The sequence below is a fragment of the Podarcis gaigeae genome (genome assembly GCF_964106915.1).
Source record: "Podarcis gaigeae genome assembly, chromosome: 17".
In the NCBI taxonomy this organism is placed as follows: domain Eukaryota; kingdom Metazoa; phylum Chordata; class Lepidosauria; order Squamata; family Lacertidae; genus Podarcis; species Podarcis gaigeae.
This window is the reverse complement of record NC_139694.1, coordinates 39,565,261-39,590,740: the sequence shown is the minus strand read 5'-3', so window position 1 is coordinate 39,590,740 and position 25,480 is coordinate 39,565,261. Positions and strand designations below refer to the sequence as shown.

At 46.3% G+C, this 25,480-nt stretch overlaps 2 protein-coding genes across 5 annotated transcripts in view; both read left to right on the top strand.

Moving 5' to 3' along the window:
- Nucleotides 1–274: 274 nt before the first annotated feature.
- On the top strand, nt 275–2,243 carry LOC310835455 (voltage-dependent L-type calcium channel subunit alpha-1F-like; the record flags this gene model as incomplete). The annotated part of the gene is made up of 3 exons (XM_083720087.1): nt 275–1,144; nt 1,846–2,104; nt 2,189–2,243. The coding sequence occupies exons 1-3, from the start codon at nt 1,123–1,125 to the stop codon at nt 2,241–2,243; spliced, it is 336 nt and encodes a 111-aa protein (XP_083576213.1). The 5' UTR covers nt 275–1,122.
- Nucleotides 2,241–25,480, top strand: part of CACNA1F (calcium voltage-gated channel subunit alpha1 F) — a 56,350-nt gene continuing 33,110 nt past the window's right edge. For all 4 annotated transcript variants that reach the window (XM_083718021.1, XM_083718022.1, XM_083718020.1 and 1 more), the window contains exons 1-16: nt 2,241–2,340; nt 4,192–4,331; nt 7,155–7,297; nt 9,050–9,202; nt 10,522–10,718; nt 10,823–10,926; nt 13,150–13,316; nt 15,252–15,329; nt 16,235–16,325; nt 18,403–18,429; nt 18,529–18,689; nt 20,213–20,438; nt 20,886–21,093; nt 23,519–23,639; nt 24,261–24,354; nt 24,631–24,688. In XM_083718021.1, the coding sequence (XP_083574147.1) occupies nt 2,257–2,340; nt 4,192–4,331; nt 7,155–7,297; nt 9,050–9,202; nt 10,522–10,718; nt 10,823–10,926; nt 13,150–13,316; nt 15,252–15,329; nt 16,235–16,325; nt 18,403–18,429; nt 18,529–18,689; nt 20,213–20,438; nt 20,886–21,093; nt 23,519–23,639; nt 24,261–24,354; nt 24,631–24,688 (2,052 nt within the window). In that variant the 5' untranslated portion in view covers nt 2,241–2,256. The remainder of the gene's footprint in view (nt 2,341–4,191; nt 4,332–7,154; nt 7,298–9,049; nt 9,203–10,521; nt 10,719–10,822; nt 10,927–13,149; nt 13,317–15,251; nt 15,330–16,234; nt 16,326–18,402; nt 18,430–18,528; nt 18,690–20,212; nt 20,439–20,885; nt 21,094–23,518; nt 23,640–24,260; nt 24,355–24,630; nt 24,689–25,480) is intronic.

Sequence of the window (25,480 nt, the reverse complement as noted above, 5' to 3'; positions counted from 1 at the left end):
TTTTAAAAAGCAACCCTATATTATAAAATAACAATAGTAAATTTTAAGATTTTTATTGACTCACCAATTAATTATGCCAGTTGCTGTCCTTTTCATAAGACATTGTACCTCCATACCTTTAAAGCACATTAGAAGCGGATTTTCTCCTCAAAAAATTCTGGGCACTTTAGTTTGTTAAGGGCTGCTGGGAATTGTAACTCTTTGAGGGGTAAACTGCAGTGCCCAGGATTCTTTTAAGGGAAAGGTTGTGTTTTGAATGTGTTTTAAAGGTAAAAGTGTTTGTGCGGTAGTGTGCACAGGAGTACAAAAGCTGGGTCCGTTCACCCCAGAATGCCCTGAGGTAAGTGAGCAAGGCCCTACATTGGGAACAACCATCTCAGTATCCCATCCTATCCTGCACCCCAAAAAGACATGCAAATGGGCTCTTTGTGCGTAATCTGTGCCAGGGTGACTGAGGGTGGAGGTATGAAGCCAGACTGTCTGAAGAAAGAAAGGGAACTTGCCATCATAGAAGACTTGGTGTCGGTCTGGTTTTGGTCACGGAGAGATCCATCATTTACAAGAGCTCCCTTATGCTGCTTTTACACAACACTCAGGTAGGGTGTGTTGGATTATGACAAGGCTGTTCCCATTTCACTCACATCTTTCATACTACCCCTTTCCAGGCCTAGGCTGGCTTGTGTGGCTGGGATGTCCCCAGCTCTCAACAGTCAGTGACCTAACCAGCTGTGTGAGCTCCCTCCTCCCTGCCTCCTGCGCTGCCCTTTAAAGTAGGCAATCTGCCTTAATCCTCAACCGAGAGCTAGGAAACGAAGCAGGGAGAGCGAGAGAAAGAGAGAGAGTGTGAGAGAGAAGCAGACACGAGCAGGGGCTCAAATCCTTTTCAGCGGGAGAACTGCTGTGGAAAGCAAGGAGCGCATCTGCAGGGCTGGGAAGGCTCCTGCTTCTGCCCTCCCATGAGAGCACGTAGGGTTAATTTGGTCCTTCCTCCCCGCCCAGGGAGAAAGGCCAAAAGAATGGGAAGCTGCCCCTTGCAAGGGGAAGAGGTAGTTGGTCTAAAGTGCTAGCATCTTCTGGAGATTTCCTCATCTGCCCTCTCACCCCCTGCAACCAGTCAGCAAGATGTCCGAGTGCAACGGAGGACGTGAGTAGATGTAGATGCGTTTAGTTAACAAGGTAGGGACAAGCTGTTGGGAGGTGGGTAAGAGTCTTACAGTGCAATCCTAGACATGTTTACTCAGAAGTAAGTGTTACTGAAAGGAGTTTACTTAGTGCATTTGGGATTGCAGCTTTTAGGGGTGTGTTCAGAAGATACTGAGAGGAATAAGACAGTGGTAAGTAGGGGCTGGTAGAAGATGAATGATCTGGAGTCCAGCTATGGGGGGCATCAGGCAAACTTTTGCATTATAGTGGTTCTCAATAGTTAAACATTTGGTCCTAGGTTAGCAAAGGGGTTGAAGTAAAGGGTAGGAGGCTTGGACACTGTTTAAGATTGGAACAGCAGCTGAAAAAAAACAGAGAAGTGTATGGCTTTGGTGTTGCAATCAGAATGAGGTGTTTTGATGTATAACTCGGACTGATAATGGAAATGAATGAGTGTGAAGTCCTGAGGCCAAACCATAGGTCCCAGGCAAACATCTGAAGTTTTATTTCAGCCTGAGCTCACAGAGGCCTTAGTCTTGGAAAAGTCTCCCACAGTGGAACGTGCTCTGTCATATTTATATATTAACCAACCTTTTTGTGTTTTTCAGAACCTTATTTCTTTTTTGTGCCTTTTCTAAGAAACAGGGCAGTTAGCCTTTAGATCCATCCTTAACTCCCCCTTGCCCTGTTTCCACCTTGCAGCAGCTGGCACCCCCGAGATCCCACGCTCGGCGGCCGAGGCTTTTGTGGAGGCAACAGGCCAGGCCCTGGCATGGACACTTGCTGGCGGGGGCTCAGATACACTGGGCTCTACAGGCAGCAATGCCCAGAAGAAGCGTCTCCAGCACAACAAGCATAAAACCCAAGGGACCAACGTGGTGCACCGTTCACCACGAGCCCTCTTCTGTCTCAGGCTGAACAACCCCATCCGCCGTGCTGCCATCAGCATTGTTGAATGGAAGCATCCTATTCTTACAATTTGGGAGACATCTGACTCAGGGTGGAGGTGGGGGTGGGGAAGCCCTCTTTTTTTCCTTGGGGGAAGGAGGGAGAAGAAATTCCTGTCTGTTGCCTTAACTGAATGTTCCCAGACCCTTTGATATCCTCATTCTTATGACCATCTTCGCCAACTGTGTGGCCTTAGGAGTCTATATCCCCTTCCCTGAGGATGACTCGAATGTCTCCAACCACAACTTGGTGAGTTCCTTTCCGCCTTTCCCAAAGCCTTGGAGGGAAGGGTGGGGAGTGGGGGAGAGCATAGCGCAATGGCAGAGCACATATTCGGCATGCTGAAGGATGCAGTGAAAAGGATTTTGGACAGCTGGAGACCTCAGAAAACTGTTGTCAGATAGTACAGGTACTGAACTAGAAGGGTAGGCCCAAGGTCTGACACAGGAAGACAACATCATGTGAAGCCAGGAATGTTGTCTCCAAGGTCTGCTTCCTTGCTGTAACCCACCACATGCCACCTTCCGGCTAGAGATACCCCAAATCCTGGATCACGCAGCTGCTCCTTATTTTTCTTCACCTTGTAGTCCAGTAAACTCCTTTGCCGTGGCCTCCTTCTTCCTTAATGATTCCACTTTTACATCTTGATTTCTGTCTGAGGCAACACGTTAATGCTAATTAAAACTATTATCTCTTAATAACCATTAATCCACCACCTGACTGGGGGCAGCTGAGGCAACAGGCTGCCCCCTGCCCCCTCATCCCCACAAATTCCTAGTTCACTCTGGTGACCGAGGGTCTTGCAGTGAGGCCACAGAAGCTCCCCTGTGAATTTGAAGTCCTCTGCTGATTGCAGCTGGGGTCAGGGCTGGAGTTTGATCTCAGCTTCCCTGGAGTAAATCCAGAATAATCCATGACTGAAACTGGATGGGGGCCAGTTTCTGATCTCTGTTTCTCCCCTCTAGGGTAAATCCTGAAATGCTTGACACCAGTGAAGTCAAAGACAGAACTTGATCTCATTTCTCTACCAGACATTTTTTTAAGAATTATTTTTTTTACAGTTCACACAGTGCATATACTGTACCACTGGGGGAGGGCTTTGTTGTTTACAATGGCAGGACAGAGTCCAGAGATTCTGTTCTCATTGAAGGAGAAGATAACATTTACTGGTATAAAAGAAGGAAGCAGAAAGTAGTGCTAACTGCACTGTGTTTCTGGTTCTCTTACAAGTGGGTCTCAGTAAAGGGATGGCCTATTGATCGGGATTTCTAGGTTATGTGCTATAGCTCCACATATCTTTTCTTCCCTGTGTTTTTGTGTTTGTTTATATTGAATTTTGCATGCTGTGAGTGACAAATGCACGCTCCTCTTTTCTGGGGAGTGTGTGTGCAAGTGGCCGCACTTATTCCTGTAGCCATGTATATGTGTGATACTCCCAACTCTTTGCTCTCCCTCCTATTTCCTTGTCCACTCTGTAAGCTGCTTGTGCTGGTGTTGGACTGAGATAATGCTAATCCAGAGAATTTTTTGCCCATTTCCCTTGATGGGAATTTCCAGTCTCTGTCTCTAGTGTAACTTTCCAGGACTGGAGCTTTCAAGTGGAGCTCTTTGGGATTGTCCTGACTTTGGAACATGTGACTGGTTTCAAATCCCAATACAGTGGGATTACCTCTTTTACGTATTCATCCTTAACCTCCCATTCCAATAAGATTCCATACATTTTAGAAATTGCCTTTGTCTTATTTTGTAATAATTCTTTATCTAATATTGAAATTTCACTTGAACACCTTACAGTGGTACCCCGGGTTAAGTATTTAATTCGTTCCGGAGGTCCGTTCTCAACCTGAAACTGTTCTTAACCTGAAGCACCACTTTAGCTAATGGGCTCTCCTGCTGCTGCTGCGCCGCCGGAGCACGATTTCTGTTCTCATCCTGAAGCAAAGTTCTTAACCCGAGGTACTGTTTGCAGGTTAGCGGAGTCTGTAACCTGAAGCATATGTAACCTGAGGTACCACTGTAAAGTGATAGATTGCTTTTCAGGACACAAGCAGGAGAAGGTTGGAAGTATAATTTGGGCCTACTGGCCTTCTTCCTCCACAGGAGCAAGTGGAGTATGTTTTTCTCATCATATTCACGGTGGAGACTTTCCTCAAGATCCTTGCCTATGGACTGGTCATGCATCCCAGCGCCTACATCCGCAATGGCTGGAACCTTCTCGATTTTGTCATCGTTGTGGTGGGGTGAGTTTTTTCCGTGGCATAATGAGTGAGTGCAAATCACTTCTGCAGGTTGCCAAAAGTCCCAAGTATATCTCTCCAAATGGACTGCCTGGCAACAGAGAGAGGGGAGATTTGGGGAAACTGCAGTAGCGCAGCTCTTCTGCAGCATCTTAATGCAAATAAGTCTGTATAGCAAGCAATTATTAACGAAGTTGAAGAATTAGATCCAGGTCCTGAGAAAAACCCTTGTTTCTGTAAAATGTGTGCCAAAGGATGTGTCCTTTCTTACCACTGTGATGGACAAAGCTGTCATAATTCTTTCAACCAAACAGTTAAACGTACAGGAAGCCCTATTGGGGGTCTGTACCTGGCAATGTTAGTAGGAAGGGAGAGGCCCAAGTCTTGTGTTTGAAGGGACTTGAAATGGTCAACTAGCCAGAGCCAGTGCCCATAACTAAATGCTTATGCTGTGAACATATGAATAGGACTCTTATTGTAAATAGGCCATGCAGACACAACATCAAATAAAGTAGAAGGGAACGAGCAGAGCAGCACTAAAATGCTGATGAATTTTCATGAGGCCTTTTAAAAAATAAAGCAAACCGATGTTGAAATGTGAAGAGCTGTGCTTAAGCCTAGAAAATGAGAAACTGAAATAGACATTCACCCATCCTACCTGTGACCTAAGGGGTGGTACCTGGTAGTTCAAAGTGTGGAGCCTGCTAAGAGAGGAATGAGGCCTACGATGGTCTCTAGTTGGGACAAGGCTTGACACCTGGCACCCTGGTGCCTGAAAGGGGAGTCTGATGGACATGAGGCAGGGGAAGGACATGGAAGTAATTGTAAAAGCTCTCAAGCAAAAGAATCCCTGCACCACACCAAGCTGCCCATTTATGGAAGCCACCTGAAACGTGCTTCCCCAGGTGCCTCTGCTGCCAGAGGTGAAGCAGCTGGTGAACATGGACATGCTTGGTTGTGGTCCTCAGTTTGGGGAACATCCTCTCCAGAGAGTTCTGACTGGCACCTGCTTTGCTACCTTTTAGGTGCCAGCTGAAAACATTTTTCAATTATTCACCATGTCTTTTTTATATAAATTAATTTTATTTCATTTTAAATAAAATAAACAAAATGAGCAATTATCTTGCATATATGACCCAACAGAGATCATGTAGATAACACTGTATCCAAATTCACCGTGACTCTTAGATACAGTACATTTAAATTGTCTTATGCTGTTTTATTGCAGTTTTAATGGTGTTTTTGTGTGATTGCTAATTACCCTGGAATAAAAAAGTATTGGGTGGTATATATACTTATAAAAATCAATAACACAAATAAAAGAGGACAATAGCCAGAACTCTTAATTCAGTGGGAGGCACCACACTTTGCACATGGAAAGATCCAGGTTCAGAACCACCACTTCTGGTTGAAAGGATCAGGTGATTGGGGAAAATACCTTTGCTCAATAACCTAAAGAGCCCGTCTTGCACTGGGCTTGGCAGACCTACTTCAGGGCAGTTTCCTACACCCCCTGCCAGCCTGAGATCCTGCTGTGCCTGGAGGTTTCTCTCCATCTGATAAAGATCCTGAAACCTGAGGTCAGCTCCAGAGACATGGCAAGTCTGTTAAAAGGCTATGCCATCCCACTTGTTCGTTTGCTTACAAATTAACCTATGACCGGTGTGGGGTATCTGTGGCCCTTCCGATATTGCTGAACTACATATTGGCCATACTTGCTAGGGCTGACTGGAGTTTCAGTTCGGCAACATTTGGAGGACCGAAGGTCCCCTACACATGGCCCATGCAATTCAGACTGCAATATGTGCTACATACCAAGCCATCCACTGGTGGAGGGGCGGGGGGATATTTCTCCTGGAGCCCTCAGGCAAGCCTTCTTTGCAGAAGTCCCAATTAAAACCCCCTCCACCATCATCAGGGCCATCAAGGACATTTTACCACCCAAAATGGCTGCACGTCATTATATTAAATGTGCGCCCCAGGGCCTATTGCCATGGTGTGTCAGATGCTGGCATGGATCATGAGCCATCTGTTGAGCAGCAGTGTAGAGCAGTAGACAGTGTTGGGCATGGACCAGGGAGAACTGAATTCAGATTTCTTCTCTGCTTAGCGGTAAAGCTCACTGGGTAAGCCCAGGCCACTTTCTCACTATTTTGAGGATAAAATGGAATAACCTCGTATACGATGCCCTGAGGATTCAAGTGTAATTTATCAGATATGTGGAGGCCAGCTATTGTTGCTCAAAGGAGAGCAAAAGGAATTATGCTTAATTGCCTTTATTATAACCCACATTTTAGAGCCCAGCTCTGGTGTTTTTTTTTGGGGGGGGGGGAAGGCTCAAGCATCTCGCCAGACAATCCCCAAATCCTTAGTTCCCTTTGGGATTAGGTTAAGGGGAATGATCTTGAAAAGGGGATAGTCCTTATAGCCTGAGGATCAATACTCTGAGTCCTCATCCGGTGAAGAACACTGATCTCTAGAATTAGAGAGGAGAGGAGAGACTGAACACCCCCTCCTTAAGGTAGTTTTAAAAAGGATTAAAATATAGGATTGGTCTATCAATGGCTGGCACCTCAACATTGTGTTTTAATTGTTGTAACCCACTCTGGGACCATATAGTGGATATAATAATGATGATGATAACAATAATATTACTCACCAGGGCCTGCTTCACACTGTTAACCCTAGAGAGTGAAGGCCATAAATGGGTCTGTCTATGGGGCTAGAAGCTAGTTTGTCATTCTTTTATCTGTGTTTGGGTGGGCTCTTCATGGGAAGAAAGGTCCCCTGCCTGTCTCATCATGATCCTCTCTCCCCCCTCCCCAGTCTCTTCAGTGTCATCCTGGAACAAGTTTCCCACAAGCCTGGAGAGGCTCATCACATGAGCGGGAAGCCGGGCGGGTTTGATGTCAAAGCTCTGAGAGCCTTCCGTGTCCTGAGACCTTTGCGCCTCGTCTCTGGTGTCCCTAGTAAGCATCTTTCTCTTTTACACACAGGGCGCCTCCGGACTGGTGTTTAATTGTTGGTGAACTTTCTGCAATATGTTCTTGACACAATAATCATACATGTAGTGGTTAATTGATTCTGCTTTAGTTTGTTGTGTGATGTCTCCCCAATGCTATCCCATTATTGCTAGGCAGAGGAGCTGTCAGCACAACAAATGGAGGACAAAAATAAACCAGAACATTTGGGGTATAAAAATTAAGGGGTTTCAGCTGGAAGTTACCGGGCATGCGCTGACTGGAAATGAAGCCGTGAGACCACTACAAACAGTATTGAAAGTGGGATCACATGTAACTGCCCCCAAAAACATCAAGAGCGCAAATAATCATGATGTGCAATAAAAAGGATGTCTGGAGGGCCCCCCCTATGTTTCCTTGGTAGTAGTCTCTGAAGAGAGAAGCTGATAACAATCAGTGCACCATCCTTTGCACTGCTTTGGGTCAAATGGAGATGCCGTTGAGTTGATGCTCTGAGCTGCATTTATACACTGTACATATACACTACTGTATATGGTATTTCTGCTGTACCACATATCATGTGCCTAACTGTACATACAGTGGTACCTCTAGTTATGAACTTAATTCATTCCAGAGGTCTGTTCTTAACCTGAAACTGTTCTTAACTAGAGGCTTGCTTTCGCTAATGGGGGCCTCTTGCTGCTCTTGTGCCGCCGGCACATGATTTCCATTCTCATCCTGAGGTTACTCTTCCAGGTTAGTGGACTTTGTAACCTGAGGCGTTTGTAACTCGAGGTATCACTGTATTGGTTTTGCTGCTAGCTGCATAGTGGCTGCACTCTGCTTTGCTTTGCCAGAGTAGCTTATTGAGCAGAGAGGTGCTTTACCATGTGTTGTCGCAGTCTTCTTGTGATGCCATATCCACACTGCATTGTGCACAGTTGCACTGCTATACCACAGAGCAATAAAGACCATTCACAGCAATTTGGGGGCATATGCCACATAATGGTTGCCTTATTGCACCTCACTGCATGTCGTGGCATTAGCCAGAGTCACTTTATTTTGCCAAAACATATGCTATCATTCTGCACTAGATCACACTGCAGTATTATACTGCAGCTCATGTTTAATCTGCTACAATGCATCACAGGCATTGCACTGTATGCAATCAGACCTGCACATCGAGCTTCATGTTGGCTTCCATGCAGACACACAGTATTACCCAGAGCATACCACGTGCACAGATTTGCATGCTGTCTTGCTAGGCAGCACATTGACACATTCCATGTGATTGCATTATTGTGACTTACAGCCACTCTGCAAGTCTCCTTAAATACAGTTCCCACAAACTGCGTGCCTGCTGTGCAGGGCCACATTAAAGCACCACTTGCATTTTAGTTCATGCATCCACATTGTATTACATGCTATGCACAGCAGCACACAGCCGTATTCACCATGCTCTGCACTGCTGCAAGCACATTGCACAATGGATAGCAGGAGCAGCTCCTTCAATGCGGTGTATGAAATTTGACCCAGAGGCAATTCATCTGCAAATGATTTAGCTTCAGGTTCTCTACAAATGTTCATTGTGCTGTGAAGGAGAATCCTCCACCCCTTCTGGTTGTATTCTGCTCCTGAGACTGAGCTCTCCACCTGCAGCCATGTATACATGCCCAGTTGTGATTGCGCTGCATGCTGCAGCACTGCTCATCATGCTTCTGCAAAGTTAACACCATGTTCTGAATCCTCTCCACCAACTAGGCCTGCACATTGTCTTGAACTCTATCATGAAAGCCATGGTGCCCCTCCTGCACATTGCGCTGCTTGTCCTTTTCGTCATCATCATCTATGCTATCATTGGCTTGGAGCTCTTTATCGGCCGCATGCACAAGACCTGCTTCATCGTTGGTTCAGGTATAGTTCTGCAAGTGTGGGGGGAGGTATGTAGATCATTCTTGCCTCCAAAAATGTTAAATTTTAGGGAGAGAGACCAATCCAAGTGTGTGCAAATGAACTGTAGGGAATAATCCTACTCCTTCCTTCCAGAATGGGGAATAGCACTGCTGGGATGAATTTCGGTTGAATTCAGTTTTCAGTGTGAGAGCTGCAGTTCTGAAGAATGTGAAAGGCTTCTCTTTCAAACATTTTTTCATACCCATTTGCAGCTATCTTTTATCATCATCTACTGCTTTGTTGCTGTTGTTGTTATAAACTTGAAAGAGCCTTTCACAATGTGATCAGGAGCTACATAGTGAGTTTCATGTGTTACAGGGAAATTGAATAGGAGAGGTTGAGAGACCCCTCCCCCGAGCCTTGCCTCATCACGAGGCAAGAACAGCGAGTCTTCACTGCACATTATCAAAACCTCATTCATTTGGGTTCAAAGCTCCATTCGCAAGGTGCCTGTTTGGTCAGAGGCTCCAGATCCCTGGCGGCAGTCCCTAATCTTGAGAAAAGGAATAACAGCAGAGTTTGCAGAGCCTGGATCTCAGGTTCTACCTGTGACCACAACTTTTCTGTGATGTATCTACGATGTCTTGATGATGCTTCTGGAAATGTATTATGGGAAACTTTTAAAACTGATGTCACCATTGTTTGGGTCTTCTGGCTGCTTCGTCTTTGTGGTGGTGGGAAGTCTTGCAACAATAAAGATCAGGCCTACTGGCCACTGTTTTGCTTCTATCTCCTGGCTGAAGTCTCTTGCTTGTGACCCCCGACCTGAACCTATGGGAGTCAAGGTCAGGCAATTGTGGGTGCTCCAAGGACTCCCTATTACACATGCAACCTCTCTTAGCTCAGTTAGATAGTGTGTGTTGCTGATAACGCCAAGGCCTTGGGTTTGATCCCTGTAAGGGACAGTTGCATATTTCTGCATTGCAGGGGGCTGGACTAGATGACCCTCAGAATTCCTTCCAACTCTACAATTCTATGATTCTAATCCAAATAGCCAGTTTCATTTTCAGCAACATAAATGCATGACTGGATTTTAAAAGCTGTCTACTGATATGCTTAATTGCCTAAATGTTAAAAGAATATTGAACTATCAAGTGAATTTTTGGTGTGTGTATGTTTTAGTATTTGGGGGTGGGGGTGTTGGAAATACAGGGCACATTTTGAGAGATATGCAGATGTTTGTGAAACATAGTTTGGTTCAGCACTAGAATGAACCTGTCACTCTTCTCCCTGTCTGTCCACCCCCCCAAAAAAAAAAAAATTCTCTGCATCCCTTGCAGACCTGGAGGCTGAGGAGGACCCATCACCTTGTGCCTTCTCTGGGCATGGCCGGGAATGCTTGACGAACAATAGTGAGTGCCGTGGGAAGTGGGAAGGACCCAATGGTGGCATCACCAACTTCGACAACTTCTTTTTTGCCATGCTGACTGTCTTCCAGTGCATCACCATGGAAGGTTGGACCGATGTGCTCTACTGGGTGAGGCAGCTTCCTCCACTAGTGGGGGGGGGAGCAGCACTGCCAATGGCTCATACAGAGCAATCCATATAATTTTCTGCTTATTGTCCCTCTCTCTACTCCAGATGCAGGATGCAATGGGTCACGAGCTGCCCTGGCTCTACTTTGTCAGCCTTGTCATCTTTGGCTCCTTCTTCGTGCTCAATCTGGTTTTGGGTGTGCTGAGTGGGTAAGTCGGATTTGGAGTGAGTATAGCATGTGAATCAGCCAGTGTATTTCTGAGATGCCTTTGAGGGCTGCTTCTTGTGCCTACATACATGTGGTAACTGGATAGCTGGATAAATAGATAGCATGTAACCATTCACACAAAATGGTTCCACCAGCATTCAAATGGGGAGGTGACTTCTGTGAGAGATCCAGAATCTGCCAAAGGTAGCATGGGTTGCATTTGTACTTTGTAATATCTGTTGAATTGATTTTGCTCATTTGTGGAATTGTTATGATTCATTCATTGGGTGCTTAAAGTAATGTTAGCCCCACATGGGGTGTGAGGGGACAAACCCGTTCCCATGGGTTCACAGTCAGATAGGAAGAATGAAGCAGAAGCAAAAAGAGGGTAGGAAGGACATAAAATAAAACCAGAAAATGTAATTATGGTATTGTGTGATGTCTAAATTGACAAACTATTGTTGGGCAAACCAAAACCAGAAAACTTGGTTTGAAGTACCGGTACTATATTTGTTAACTATGGTTTAGTCTAATATCTGAATTAAGAAAGCATAGTTTACAATGGTTGCTTACCTTCTCAAAGACACACCTAGTAGAGTGAAGTTATAAACCTGAGTACTGATAAAACGGGAAATGGTAGCAGACCACCTCTCTAAACCATGACATCTCTTGTGTCGTTAACTGGTTAGCGTGAACCATGAGTTGGTATGATATCTTTTAGCCTAGCATATGCAAGTTAATGTGTGCAATGATTGCTGGCAGTTGATGTGGTCCAGGTTCTATGCTGTACCGCTCCCCCCCCCCCCAGCGAAGGGAACAGAAGAAGCTAGTGGGTTATGGATTTAGGGCCAGAATGACTGATGCCAGGTGCCAGGCAAAGGGAAGAGCCATTCTGCTGAGTTACCAACTTGTCAGGGCACTTTGATGTAGTGTATAATAGTAGTGGTGACTGATTTTTTTTAGCAGGTGTGCACAGGGCCAGCCCTGCCATGAGGCAAGGTGAGGCGACAACCTCAGGTGGCAGGATCCACAGGGGCAGCAGACCCGCCCTCCAAGGAAAGCATCGCCCACTGTTGCCACTGCTGCAGTGGAAGCAACAGCTGCAGCACACTTCTTGGAGGGCAAAATCTCCTTGGCAAGCCCCCCCCCCACTGCCGCTGCCCAGTACTGCTTCTACTGCAGCCTCTTTGCAAACAGGAGGTGCAGCTGGTCTCTTCCAACTCTTGTTCCTGATATAGATCTCCCCCTCCCCATTGTTCCAGATGTAGATCTTCACTCACCCCTTCTTTCCTGGCCAGAGTGGAGGCACTATTTTGTGGTTCACTGCAGGTTCCAAAATGTCTTGGTGCAGCCTTGAGTGTGACACAAGCCATGCCCAAAGCATTAGACGTTATAATAGAGACCCTGAGTGGTATGGTGGTTAGAATGTTGGACTAAGACCTGGAAGAGCAACGGTCTAGTCCCCACTCGGCCATGAAGCTCACTTGGTGACCTTGGGCCATTCACTGTCTCTCAGCCTAATCTACCTCACAGGTTTGGGATCCATGAGTGGGAAAGTGCTGTTGTGCTCATGTCCTGCTGTGGAATCTCCATAAGCATCTGGCTGGCCTCTGTGAGAACAAAATGCTGTCCTAGATGGGCCTTTGGTCTGATCTAGCAGGGCTGCTCTTTTGCCACCCTGCGCCTTGTTATGGTTTTGCCTCTAATCTATGGATCTGTAGAGCAGAGCAGTGCAGTGCAGAACTAGCATGTCAGGCAAAAATTCAGGCCTGACTCTCGTATGCCATAGCCAGGAGTGCTGCAGATTTCAGGAGTGGTTCAGAAGTGCCATGAACTGTCATAACCCCATGTCACAGGTTGACCATCTGTGGTGTATTTTCTGTTCGCTGTCTGCCTGTGACATCTGTGGCCTAGCTGAGGTGGCCAGATCTGTGGGTAGCTGGCGTGTGGATGATCCTGACATTGGAGTGTATGTATTATATGTTTGTGGAGGTAGGTGGGAGCTTGTACTTAATTTCTCATTCCCTGCTCTGACTTTCTGATGTTTTGATTCAGCCCTGTGTGTCCCTTAAGCACCCAGAGAGCTTTCCGGCTGTGCCAAACACATGACAACCAGCTGGATCAAAGGCTGTGCTACTGGCAGGCGGGCTTTGCACCAGTAGGTGTCTTTCAGCAGATGGCTAAGCTGGCCTGTGCGGCTAATTTGACCCATTTCTCCCCACAGAGAATTTTCCAAGGAGCGAGAGAAGGCAAAGGCCCGGGGTGACTTCCAAAAGTTACGGGAGAAGCAGCAGATGGAGGAAGACCTGAAGGGCTATTTGGATTGGATCACGCAGGCCGAGGACATTGAGCCTGACGAGGAAGGGGACGAGGCAGACGAGAAGCACACTCGTAAGGGCTCCGCCTGCCACCCGCTGCCAGCTTCCTAGCCCTGCTTTGCCAGAGACCAGTGCCCTGCTGAAGGAGGGGACAGTTTAGTCAGTGGCCTGGATGCTACCATCTGGGCCTTGTGGCAGCTCTGGGTGAGGGGATTAGGGAGGAATCAATCCAAGCAGCAGCGATGCAAGATTAGTGAGAACCTGAGCAAACTGGCAGCTGGGGAAGGGATCCTTCTTGTGGAGAGGAGGGAGGGGAGTCGGATGCCGTGTCCCTACTGGGGAAGCAGGTGGATCTGGCAGTCGGGGACACGACTGGATGGCAGGAACAGAACAGAAGGGCAGGCCAGGCCGATCCCTCTGTCTCTTTATTTTTCTCCCTCTGCCTTTTGCTGAGGGAAGGGATACAGGGGTTGTGCTCTTTCCTTCAGCAGTGCCCAGAATTGGCCAATTAGTAGCATGCTTTTACTTGTGCGTACCCTTCCCCATGGCTATAATTTGCAGCAAGGGAAAATGGAAGAGAGTTCCAAGGGTAAAACCCCTGGCACTGAGTTAATTAGTTCATTGGGACCTCATTAGTTACTTTGGGGTCGCTGAGCAAGTGGTAAGAGCAACTAAGGTCAGCACTGTGAGTAGACAGATATTTATGAGTCTCCTATTCAGCTCATCTGTATTCCCTCCCCAGTCAGCTGAGGACAAATTTGGAGAATCTTGATCCTTTCACCCTTCTGCCTCTCTGACTACCCTCTGAGGAATGGAGGCAACTTGAGGAGTCCCAGTGGGCTCCAACTGGGACTTACCCACACTTACCTTTAGCCCTGCTCTTTCCAGGCATAGGTTTCCTTGTGAAAACCTGCTCTTTAAAGCTGAAGCAATGCAGGTTTTCAGCAGATTGCCATTTACTCCAATTCAGCAGTAAAGAGTGGGTTTTCACAGGGAAAGCTTTGGCGCAAGAGAGAGAGAGAGAGCTCAGACACAGAGCTTTAAAGCACGGACCTATTGTAATTAAGGCAAAGTATATATCAGGGCTTTTTTAAAATCAGAACTCGCAGGAACTTAGTTCCGGCACCTCTCAGGTGGGTGCCATAGCCATTATAAGAAAACAAGGAAGGCATTCATGGTGAGTACTAGCACCATTTTTTCTAGAAAAATAGCACAGGTACGTGTAATGAAAATAATCACAAGTGTTTCCCCTGCTTCCCACTGCCTCCACCCCCCTCCTTTGTTATTTCTTTATGTCTATTTTAGACAGAGCTATGTAAATAGATAAATGAGGAAAAAGTTCTCTAGCGAAAATTTACTTTTTTAGAATTAAAAACGACATGTTGCCTATTCAGTCAGCACCATTTTAGTGCCCCGTTTTTCCGTTTAACCCAGGTGCCCTGTCTGGGGGGGGGGGTGACAAGAAGGCACCCTGAGGGGGCTTGCGCTGCCGCTGCTGTGCAAGCAGCCATCACACAGCCACAGCCACGAGCAGAGGCTCCTGGCGCCATTCATACAGTGCTGGAGCAGCACCGCTGGCAAACTGCTATGTACAGCGCATGTGCGGCATCGCTACATACGGTGCATGTGTCGTACGTAGCGACACCACACATGCACCCGCTTAGCCCTGCCCCGGGTGTCCCTATGCCTTCGCTCACCTCTGGATCCCCAGAAAGCACAGTATCAGCTGAAGTGTGGGAAGCGCAAGTCTGCCCCTGTAGCTTTCAGTACTAGGAAGTGCCAATCGGGGGTGGAGGAGCCCTTGCTTCTTTGTTTAATCTTGGCAACTTTGACATAAGAAAAAGCAATCTGAAGAGAACGAGAGAAACTTGTCCACTTTTCTCCATTGTCTTTGTTATGTAACTCACATTAGTTTGTTATTCTTCATTCATTTACCCCTTTCCCTAAATTATTTCCTTTCCTATTCATCCCTCCATCCTGTCATTCATCCCTGCCTTGCCTATGGAAGGTGTGACTGTGGCAGACCTGACGGAGAAGAAGAAGAAGAAATGGTTCAGATACAGCAGTCACTCCACCGACACCCACAGTAATTTCCTCATTTTCTTCCATAAGTAGCCATGTTTCAGTCTCTTTAAGAGCTAAGCAGAAAAATATATATTCAAAACGTATCATATATTTCTGTCCAATACCCACCTATGCTTCATCCACAGCCTACTTTGATTTCATTCATATTTTCTTTTTATGTTACATCCATCTTCATGCTTAAGCTGGAGACAGGTTTTTGTCTTCCAAAGTTGAATGCAGTTTGAAAATGCTTAATATGGTTACACATTTCCTGATTTTTGCCTCTTGATAAGCAGGTTTTTGAATTGTTTCAAACACCTGCAAAACTTGTTTAATAAGAGGTGGCAGTATGTGTACACCATTGGAAGAGAAGGCTTTTTCAAACTACTTCTTACTTTTTAAAAAACCTTTTTTGTATTCAGCCTTAGAAGTACATTTGGGAACAACAAAAACAAAAACAAATTTCTTGTGTTGGGCTGAGCTCATGTTGTGGGATGTTTTGGAGTGCAGTGAATTTTCTGTCTCAGAGAAATTATGCTGCTCCCAGTGGACAGCTGTTGGCAGATGCCATTCCCGCCCCCCACATGATGACATCCATCACTCACAAGGGCATTATGGGAAAAGCAAAATGGTAGCCCCAGCCAATGGCAACTGGGAATTTCAGCACCACTGTCACTGCAACAGAGGTGGTAGCCATGGAAACAAAAGGCAGTTTGCTTTATTTCATTAATTCAGCCAAAATTTTAACTTTTCAAACTTTCAACCTACTCTTATGATGAATGTGACCAATGTCACATTCATGACGCCGAAGGGAAGTCAGTGTTGTGGTTTTAATGCCAGGCAGTGGGCCTGGATAATTATAAGAAATGGTGCAGAGAGGACTTTGTGCTGTTTTTGAAAATCCCACTCGCTTTTCTCTCTCTCCAGCCAGTCTCCCTGCCAGTGAAACCACCTCAGTGAATACGGAGAATGTTGGGGAGGAAGAGCATCACCAGAACAATTGCTGCGATGTGTGTTTGTGAGTTTGTGAGTTTCCTTAGTCAAAGGGAGGAAGGGCAGAATGGATTAGTACAGTAATGTTACATTTTCAGTTTCTTTGGGTTGGGGTTGACTCACAGGGGAGTTTACAAAAAAAAAAACAACCACCCACAAAATAACATAACGTATTAACAAACAAAAACAGTACCCGCCCCCAATTTAAAATGCCAAGGCCTAGGAGAAGAGGAACGTTTTTGCCTGGCGCCTAAATATATATAATGATGACACCAGGCAAGCCTCCCTGGGGAGAGCATTCCACAAATGGGGAGCCACTGCAGAAAAGGTCTGCTCTCATGTTGCCACCCTCTGGATTTTCTGTGGAGGCACAATGGCCTCTGGTGATGGTTGCAGGGTCTGGGTCACTTCATATGGGGAGAGATGGTCCTTGAGGCATTGTGGTCCTGAGCTCTTTAAGGCTTTGTGGGTAAAAACAGCACTTGACCCCAGAAACTCTCGGTCAGTGCAGTCAGGCCAGGATCGTCTTGCCCCAATGAGCAACCTGGCTGTTGAATTCTGCACCAGCTGAAGTTTCTGAACCATCCTCAGAGGCAGCCCCACATAATGCATTGCAGTAATCTAACCCAGAGGTTACCAGAGTGTAGACAACAGAAGTTAGGCGAGGCACAGCTGGGCCACCACCAGCTGAAGCTCATAGAAGGCACTCCTGTTGCTGCTACCCTCTTCTTCCAGGTCTAGTCTGGGCTCAGTCACCTGGGCAGGTGGTCTTGCATGAAGTAAAGTGGGTGGGCTGACAAGCAAGAAGGCAGGTGGGCACTGCTGCTGAGATGCTCTGACAGTTCTCCTCTCTGCCAATGATTGTGTGCTGCTGCACCACTCTGCCTCCTCCTCTGTTTCCATGCTGAATGAAGGAGGCTGAGTACCACAGTGACATCACATACTCCGTGTAAAATAGAAGAGATGGAGGAGTGGTAGAGCAGCAGTGGCAGCTAGGCAGCTGAGCGAATTAGCTCAGTGTGCTGAAAACAAGACTATGGGCAAATGTAGAGAGGCTGCAACTTTACCATCCAGATAGCTTTGATTCTAGATTTAAAATAAGCCTAGAAAGAGCTTCATAGTTTGAACCTAACCTACATTGCTAACCACTTCCTCCTGTTTACCACAGTGTGTTCTCTCCTTTCAGGCAAGAGTGCTTTGTAATGGTGCCCAAATCAGCACTGAAGGGCGAGTGTGTCTTGCCAGGAATGTAACCAGTCTAAGGCATTTTTAGGCCCTTAAGTTAAACATGACACAGTTCCTTTACTGCTGTGACTTAATATGGCACAATTTATCAGTGCTCTTCAGCAGCTTATATTCATTTTAGTAAGATTTGCACATGAGAAAGTCCAAGTGGATTGGGTCCCATATGTTGCTTCTTGCTGGGAGGAATTCAGAATAATGCTAAGCAGATTACTCTGTCAGTGCAAGCATTCCTGCTTGCCTGGTGGAATAATCTGCCCTCTCGTCCCCCTGTACACTGTTCTGGGGGTTATCCTGATCTCTGCTGAAGCCAATTTGGCGGGGAGGAGGGAGGAATGGGGGGAGGCGAGGGGAAGAAAAGCAGAAGCCCTTTTAGTGGCTTCCGTTGGCAGGTCTAGTTACCACCCGCTGTCCCACTCTGTCTCCCTTGATAGCACTCAAAATATGCTTTCTCGGGCAACTGCCTCATCTTGCCTCATAGTAGGGACACCCCTGGCAGCTGAACATGAGAAAATAATTGCTAGGGTAGGGCAGAATAGAGATGGGCAGAGGGGGAGACACATTGTTGGGCTGTCCCAACTCTTGATTGTTGCTTTAACCTCTGTGACCATGGCTTAACCCAGTGGTTACAAGAGGTCAGATTCCAGCCCAGATCATAAAACTGAGCAACTGCAGTAAAGCTGAGACAACTTTAGAAGGTCCTATATTTACTATCTGAAAGTAGAAACAGAAAGAGATAGGCTATTTTTTAGTGTTCTTGCCCCTGTATCCTTGATCAATTTGTAATTTCTCAGCTTTCAACTGCAGCTGAGAGAGAGTTGTGTTTCATTTTCTTGTTGAATTTCTCCTGTCTTCCACAGAGGCAAGCTCTCCAAGACCAAATTTGGGTGAGTAGGATGAAAGCTGCCTTTCCCTCTGCCCAGTGCTCTCCTGCTCTCTGGCTCTCATCAGTGATATCTGTCCCCCCCATCCCCCCTCTGCTTCAGCCGCCGAGTGCGACGCATCAACCGTCTCTTCCGGAAGAAATGCCGCCTGGCTGTCAAATCTGTCTCTTTCTACTGGATGGTCCTGCTCCTTGTCTTTCTCAACACTCTCACAATTGCCTCTGAGCATTACAATCAGCCTGATTGGCTCACGCAAATCCAAGGTAGGGTTGCAAGACACAGGGAATGTATACTAGCGCCAGCAAGGCAGTATTGTCCAGGAGTTAGCGCAGAGCAGGGAGAGCCTCTAAGGCCCATCTGCACTATGCATTTAAAGCAGTATCATGCCACTTTAAACAGAGTTTGCTGGGAAGGGGGATTGACTGTTAAACCACTCTGGAAATTGTAGCTCTGTGAGGGAACAGGGGTCACCCAACAACTCCCCACACTCTTAACAAACTACAGTTCCCAGGATTCTTTGGAGCGCCATTGCTGTTTAAAGTGGATAATGTATGGTATGGATGTGGCCTAAGAGGGTAGCTTAGTGATTGTGGTCAGGACTGAGAAGCAGGAACATGGTTTTGAATTAATTTTTAATATACAATTGGCTGAGGTGGGGGTGGGGTTGTTGCCTCCCTTCCCCAACTATGGATTTTTGGGGGGAACAAAATTCGGTTGTTCCACTTCTCTTAAACAAAACCACACACTGGTTTAGAAATTCTTGACTGCCATCTACTGTTCTTGTTCTGTAGCAGGAGTGGCTGAACCATGATCCTCAAGGTGTTGCTGGACTTTTAACTTCCATCATCCGTGACCTGGCACTGGGCCGCATGTGCTGGCTGGGGGCGGGGGGGGGGGGGTAAAGGGAGCCCACTGATGCCTCAAGGGGCACCGTTTCTCCATCCCTATTGTAAGGCAATTTTATCTGGCTCTTTCCTGCCCTAACAAACCTTTACCAAGACATAGCAAAAACTTTGCCCACAGTCCTGTTTGCAAGTAAAAGAAAAACACGTCCAAGCCATAAGAAACACAGATATTCAGATATTTTACATTCCTCTCTTTAGATTTATGTGTGCTGAGTATGTAATATGTAACTGCATATGTTTGTATGCAATGCATTGCCTGCCCTGAGCACATGTTCTTCATAACTGGAAATCCTAACTGACACCAGCTTTGATATGGAGCATGACCGCTTACACATCTGTGTGGATTTCCTACCTCTGGATGGACTGATATCTGGGGAACAAATGATATGGTCCCTGAGAATATTGAAATTGCGCATACTTGAGCTGATATGCATGAATTGTTTGGAAGTGCATGTTATAAATCCTACAGCTGCTTGGTCAGTCTAGTTTGTGGGTTACCAGTTGACCATCCCTGTTTTGAACTTGTAGGCTTGCTGAAAAATACTTGGGCAGCTGATCTCATCCCCATCCATTCCAAAGTGCCTTGTATATGTGAGTTACTCTGTAGAGAAGGATCAACAGGGAAGTGCAGAAGATGGTCAAATGGAGAGCTGAGGAGTCTCCATTTACTCCTCTCTGCTCTGCCATTTTTGTCCAGCTCAAAATATTTTGAGTCTTCAACATATTATTCCCACTTTGCAGATGGAAACTGTGAAAAAGCATCTGTCCTCCAGTCTGTCTGACACCCAGTGTACTGTGTGGTACTTAATTAACATTGAGGACTAGGAGCATAAGGCTGTCCCATATACCTCTTGTTGACCCTCTACTCTTTCTTGCCACAGCTTATGCTAACAAAGTACTGTTATCACTGTTCACCATGGAGATGCTGTTGAAGATGTACAGCCTGGGACTACAGGCCTATTTTGTCAGCTTCTTCAACCGCTTTGATTGTTTTGTGGTATGTGGTGGAATCCTGGAGACTGTCTTGGTAGAGTTTGAGATCATGCAACCTCTTGGAATCTCTGTGCTTCGCTGTGTTCGCCTCTTACGGATCTTCAAAGTCACCAGGTCAGGTGGTGGTCGTAGTCATGGGTGATTAGGAGGCATTGCTTAGGGCTGGGGCATGCACTCAGGGTTAGCTTAATTCAAGGTGGTTGCCTGCTAGAAAATTCAGGTTGATTTCCTTATGGCTTGAAGACATATTTCTATAGAACCCTAGGCAAGTGGTCAGTATGTACTTATTGCACTTATATTAGCCTCTTCCCTCAGAAGCTAAGATCAATTTACATCTGCTTCCTCTACATCAGGGGAGGGGAGCCTGTTGCCCTGCAGATGTTGTTGGAGTACAGCTCCCATTGTCCCTTGACGTTTGGCCATACTAGCAGGGCCTGGTGAGAGTTGGAGGCCAGCGATGCCAGTTTCCCCATCCCTATTCTAGTAGTGCTGGTTCTTACCTGTGAGCTGAAGTGCCCCAAGTCCCTTGACCCATTTACCCATCCCTGGTTTGCTTTCCAGGCACTGGGCCTCGCTGAGCAACCTCGTGGCCTCCTTGCTGAACTCCATGAAGTCCATTGCGTCCTTGCTGCTCTTGCTTTTCCTCTTCATTATCATCTTCTCATTGCTGGGCATGCAGCTTTTTGGGGGCAAGTTCAACTTTGATGAGACCCAGACCAAGCGCAGTACTTTTGACACATTCCCCCAGGCCTTGCTCACAGTCTTCCAGGTAAAAACACACATGGGGTACAAGTGGGGTGGCTGGGACCAGCCTTCGACAGGTTTGGGTGCTTGCTGGGGACTGGGCTATATAAGGGACAAATGGTTGAAGCCCCTTATTTCCCACCTGGATCCCAATCCTGTCAACTTCCCCATCCCATTATTATTATTATTATTATTAATTATTATTATTATTTTTAAAAAACGTTCAAGAGGGAGGGAATGGCAACAGCTGTCAATGCAGCTTCCCATGCCTTATGGGTGATCTTAGGAGCCACTCAGTTGTGTCCTTGAAACAGACTTAAATAACAGTACAAGGAAGCAGTGTGATCCCTTCAATAATTGAAGGGTTGTTGACCCTGGTGCACAGAAGAAAAAAGAGCTTAAAGATCAATAGAATCACATGTTACAGTTTTAATGGGTATCCATTACAGAACGAGAGGCAAAACTAGTATGCTCATATCGGCTCTGTGGCCAATTGCATATAAGGAAGGTGCAGGTGTGCAGGCTGCCCTGCGCCAACCTGAGCTTTTAACCCTATTAACCTCTGCATCTCAGTTCTCTTTTTTCTTGGTTGGGAAATATATCCCACCAGAAGTAAAACAGTTGGGGTGTAGTGGGTTTCACAGCAAAAATAAAGAGATCCTTTCAATCTCCATTAAGCTTTCAATTCTTGCCCTCAGATCTGTATGCCATAGTCACTTCTAATTTAAAGGTAAAGGTAAAGGTACCCCTGCCCGTACGGGCCAGTCTTGACAGACTCTGGGGTTGTGCGCCCATCTCACTCAAGAGGCCAGGGGCCAGCGCTGTCCGGAGACACTTCCGGGTCACGTGGCCAGCGTGACAAAGCTGCATCTGGCGAGCCAGAGCCACACGGAAATGCCGTTTACCTTCCCGCTGGTAAGCGGTCCCTATTTATCTACTTGCACCCGGAGGTGCTTTCGAACTGCTAGGTTGGCAGGCGCTGGGACCGAGCAGCGGGAGCGCACCCCGCCGCAGGGATTCGAACCGCCGACCTTTCGATCGGCAAGTCCTAGGCGCTGAGGCTTTAACCCACAGCGCCACCTGCGTCCCTCCACTTCTAATTTAGCTGACCCTAAAATTCTAAAAATACAGGCCTTGGTTTACCCCACCTCATCACCACAATTATAATAATATTAATTATACATTCTGTGGGAGAAGCAACACAAAACTGTGACTGGTCCTAGCTTTCTGGAGGTTTTAAGTGTTGATAGGGAAAGAAAGACATGTATGGTGTCATGAATTTAGACTTTGTGTTCTCAGTTTATAATCGCAGTCTTTTGGAAGCCCTAGGCTGCCAATTTACCACCTGTAGCTGATAAAAGCACTTTAACAAAGTGCATACCTAAAACTGTGTCAGGTTCAATTTTGGTTTCGTATACAGTAACCAGGTACAAGAGAATATTTGCTTTCATCTTCTATTTTTATTAAAAAAACAAATACCTCTAATAACACATGGATATCAAAATATAAAGCATACCCACTAGGATAAGCAACAATAGTTCTGAAACATTTCTTACCGTATTACAGAGGCTAGGTATTGAGATTTCAGTAGTTGAAAATAGGATACCATATTCTAAGATCCAAGTTCTTATCAGCTCCTTTAGAGTAAGGTGCTGCTAGCCATTTAGGGGCTATAAGCAAGAGAGATTCAGATGGTAGGAAGCTGATATATACAAAGATCGGCTCATGTTTATACTGTTTCTGAATATTTTATTTTGTTATATTTTAAGCTCACAATCTGAACTATCTCATAGTCCCTAAATATTTCCAAGAATTTAACATAAATGATTACTGGTTTGTTCACAGTCATCCTAATTTGCTTGCTCAAAATTTACTTGGTGGTTAGACAAAGGGTTCTTCCACACTTCTGTTTATCCCATGCCTAGAAAGCATGAGTCCAACCGAGTGGTTTTCTCCTTGCCCTTTTTCCTTTCCCAGGGAAAACTCACTCTTTAACTTGGAGCAAATGTCAGTCTGGGGGAAACTTAGATTGCTGTTTGCTCCAACTGAGCACTAAGAGTGGGTTTTCCCCAGGGGAAAGCAGCAAGATGAGAAAGTATGAGCAAGTCTTGGGTCTGGTCTTTATTAAGCACATATTCTGATTTGTTTACGGGACGATTATATGACAGTGAGTATTTATCTTGCATTCATCTGGGGTGTCACAAGTTCCCCATCCCCGGAATACCACAAGGAACACTTCTGTAGAGTTGAGTGTTGTGCTAATTACATTATTTATTACCTCTAATTGATTTTATTATTGATTTGTTTTAAATTGCATTGTAATAAATGTATTGGGATAAATGTATTGGCGGGCAGCATATAAGTACTTTAAATAAGCAGTTAAAAAACAACAACATTTAATTGTGGAACTATCTTAATTATATTTGCTGTTCCCTTTGCTCATGCCACAGATCCTGACAGGGGAGGACTGGAATGCAGTGATGTATGATGGGATCATGGCCTATGGCGGCCCCTATTTCCCAGGTATGCTGGTCTGTGTCTATTTCATCATCCTCTTCATTTGCGGCAACTGTATCCTTTGATTGGCGGTGAAGATTAATGGACCTTAAGTCCAAGAGGATTGATGCTAGGCTGCTAGATTGCTGATGAAAAATTGCTGAGTCGGGCCCCCAAATTTAATTCAGGTCCTCACCTTTCCAGACCCTGAAGTTAGAAATCAAGCTGACCTTCCCATGGTTACATTAGGATGGAATAGTGGTTGCTACTGCAGTGCTTAAATAGGGATCGGATACCGGGCAGATAGCAGGAGTAAGGGCATTTGCACCTGTGAATGCGGGGATACATGGTTTGATTGGGCAGCATATATTCTTTTTAAATGCTTATGAAACTGCAGATGAGGAGCATCATCTAGAAAGAGACATTCTCACTTCCCTCACACACAGGATGAAATGCCTCTCCTAAGAGGATGCTGACTAGGATACACTAGTGCATAATCTAACAGCAATTAATAGTATGCAACTTCTTTCAGAACTATTGCTTTTACAGTTTATATAGATTTGATTGCTAGAATGAACAAATAAAACTCGTATGATTAATCTGTTCACATGTCTTTAACGGGGGCACAGTGTGTTGGCTCGGGGTGGTTATTACCCCATTGCATCAGGTTACATTTTTCTGAACTTTCCACCCCAGATATTCTGCTTAATGTCTTCTTGGCCATTGCTGTGGACAATCTGGCAGATGGCGACAACATCAATACCTCCAAGGAGGGGGAACACAAGGAAAAGTGAGAACTGTAATCTAAGGGGGGGGGGGTGGCAGGTTGGAGAAGAAAGTGAACTGACCAAATGTTGCTCAGTTTCTAGCTTTGTTTTTATTTGTATTGTTTTTAAATTGCTCATTGTAAGGCTTCCTTCTGATGATTTTGTTCTGAAAGAAAGGGCACATTTAAAGAAGCCCGCCTCCCCCTTGGGTCCTCCTCCCCCTGAGGCAGAGTCTAGATTTTCCTTTCTACCCTTTTCTATAACTCTCATCTTTCCCCCTCTTCCCTGCCACAATTCAGAGAGGCACCAGCAGAGGGGGAGCAGAGCAATGAGAAAGAAGAAGAGAAAAATGTGAAGGTGAGAACTGAAACCCTGACCTTCATTTCTGACCTCGTTGCTTCTAGAGATGCAAGTAGCCCTCCCACAGATCAGTAGGCAGCAATTCCACATGAGTAATAGATATATAACCGGGACGCGGGTGGCGCTGTGGGTAAAAGCCTCAGTGCCTAGGACTTGCCGATCGAAAGGTCAGCGGTTCGAATCCCCGCGGCAGGGTGCGCTCCCGTCGCTCGGTCCCAGCGCCTGCCAACCTAGCAGTTCGAAAGCACTCCCGGGTGCAAGTAGATAAATACGGCCAGTCTTGACAGACTCTAGGGTTGTGCGCTCATCTCACTCTAGCGGCCGGGAGCCAGCGCTGTCCGCAGACACTTCCGAGTCACGTGGCCAGCGTGACAAGCTGCATCTGGCGAGCCAGCGCAGCACACGGAATGCCGTTTACCTTCCCGCTGGTAAGCGGTCCCTATTTATCTACTTGCACCCGGGGGTGCTTTCGAACTGCTAGGTTGGCAGGCGCTGGGACCGAGCAACGGGAGCGCACCCCGCCGCGGTGATTCAAACTGCTGACCTTTCAATCGGCAAGTCCTAGGCGCTGAGGCTTTTACCCACAGCGCCACCCGCGTCCCTACCCTACCGAGTACCAAAAGTCGCCACCTGCATAAGGTCATTGGCACTTCAACCTAACCCTGTCTAGCAGCATGGACCAGCATGGATTGCACTGTAAAGAAATACAGCCTGTTTCTGGGCTGTGCCACTTCAGGCAAAGACTTGCAAGACCAAACACCCCTTCATGCAACCCCCCACTCTCCATCC